The sequence below is a fragment of the Solea senegalensis genome, linkage group LG20 (assembly GCF_019176455.1).
Source record: "Solea senegalensis isolate Sse05_10M linkage group LG20, IFAPA_SoseM_1, whole genome shotgun sequence".
In the NCBI taxonomy this organism is placed as follows: Eukaryota; Metazoa; Chordata; class Actinopteri; order Pleuronectiformes; family Soleidae; genus Solea; species Solea senegalensis.
The window spans coordinates 18,639,678-18,641,779 of NC_058039.1; the positions used below are offsets into that span (position 1 = coordinate 18,639,678).

Here is a 2,102-nt window from a genome sequence, read left to right on the forward strand (position 1 = left end):
CCGGGACGAACGCCGGCAGCAGCTCCGGTCCACCGTCCCGGTTCTGGTCCTTCAACCAGTCCCGCAGGTTCAGCACCGGCAGGGAGTCCAGACCCGGAGTCTCCTGGTCTCAGCCGGATGGGGTCGGGGTCCAGATCGACACCATCACACCGGAGATCAGGGCCTTGTACAACGTTCTGTCCAAAGTGAAGAGGGAGCGAGACGAGTACAAGAGGAGGTGAGGACATGAACACATGAACACATGAGTAAGTCTTCACCCTCATGGTTCTCCACAATCACAGATGATGTGAAAGGTCACCTGAGGTCACGTGAGGTCACCTGAGGTCAGAGGGGGAAAGTGTAAAAACATCTTTGTACACTGACAGTTTCCCGTCTCCATCGCTGAATTTAAAGCAAATGTTAATATTCAAAAACACGATGATCTGCTGGAGGTCACGATGTTCTCGTTAAAACAGGGTCTTTTTAAAACTCAGTGTAAGTAGAGCTGCAACTAACGATTATATTATTAGATTATATTATTATTGATATAAAATATCAGATTAAATGTTTGTGATTGGTGTTAGTCAAACCTGGAAATGTCCACAAACCAAAATGATGAACTATGAATGATTTCTTTGTTATTCAGAGCAAAGAAATGAAGAATATATTCACATTCACACTAGGGCAGCCTGTGGCCAAGTGGAACAGGAACTTGGCTTGTCGCCGGTTCAAGTCCCCACCAGGTCGAAAGGGCTGGGGTACCCCTGAGCAAGGTACCCAACCCCCATAACTCCCCGGGCGCTGCTCAGTGTGGCAGCCCACTGCTTCTAATTCTAGGATGCAGAGAATACTTTCCCTAAGGGGATTAATAAAGTATCTAATCTAAAATTTAAAGAAACTTAAACAATTGGAAATCCTGTTTTAATCATGAAAAAAGCTTCAAAGCGATGAATCAATTATCAAAATAGTTGTCGATTAATCTAGTAATCGATTAATAATCGATGAATCGTTTCAGCTCTAAATGTAAGACAGAAAATCAACAAAAACTTTCTGAGAAGAAAAAGCTGCCACATGTTTATCTGGAGGAGGAGGAGTCTGTTGAGTGATATTATGGTCTGTTGTACCAGCTTCTCTTGTTAATATTATATTAGATGTTCATGATAATATTGACAGAAAACAGCAAGAAAAACAGGTCTTATTTATTCACTTCAACTAAACGTCCAACAAAAAGTGTCATGAGAGCATTTTAAACTAATGTAAACAACACTCTTCACATTCTGTGCGCTGGTTCTTTCACTGATGATGAAACTAATTCACTTTCCCACATACTGTAGTTTATACTGTAGTGACGTCCATGTGAGTCCACGAGGTTCTGAGTGTGTGTGTGTGTGAGACTGTGTGTGTGTGTGTGAGACTGTGTTTGTGTGTGTGTGTGACTCGTGTTTATCTTTGTTTGTTGTGAAGTGTGGACACAGCATGTGTTCTTCATGTTCATGCACCACAGTCTGTCCTGAGTGAAGGTGTGGCCTCTCAAAACACGATTGATTCTTGCAAAATGATTTCACTCCTCCACTCCCTTCTCTCCTTCCTCTTGTTCCTCCTCTTTTTCTCCCTCTATCCTTCCTCCTCCTCCTCTCCCTCCTGAGTTTTTGTCCTGTACCTGCAATGCAGCACTGGCCTGTGACTCTACCAGATGATGATGATGTCACTCAGTCTGCACCCCCCACACACACACAGTCTCACACACACACAGTCACACACACACACACAGTCACACACACACACATGTCTCACACACACACATGTTCGACATTCATGACATGAGGGGACATTGCATTGACTTACATTCATTTCCTGGAGACTTACTCTAACCATAACCACAATTACTACTGGCCTAATCCTAATCCTAACCCTAACCCTAACCCTAACCCTAATCTCAATCTCAGCCTAACCTTAAAACATACCTTCACCTTAAAATGTAGTAATTTACGTTATGGGGACTTGCTTTTTGTCCCCACAAGGAAGACAAGTCCCCATAATGTGACTGTGTAAACAGGTTTAGGTCCCCCCAACATTAGTAATACCTGGACACACACATACACACAGACACACACACACACACA

The 2,102-nt window shown here is 43.4% G+C and overlaps 1 protein-coding gene across 1 annotated transcript in view; it reads left to right on the top strand.

Moving 5' to 3' along the window:
• The window catches only part of LOC122786651 (non-homologous end joining factor IFFO1-like), a 19,913-nt gene that overhangs the window by 11,614 nt on the left and 6,197 nt on the right, over positions 1 to 2,102 (top strand). Inside the window, exon 3 of the mRNA XM_044053103.1 lies at positions 1 to 217. This exon is cut by the window's left edge and continues 862 nt beyond it. Within this exon, the coding sequence (XP_043909038.1) occupies positions 1 to 217 (217 nt within the window). The remainder of the gene's footprint in view (positions 218 to 2,102) is intronic.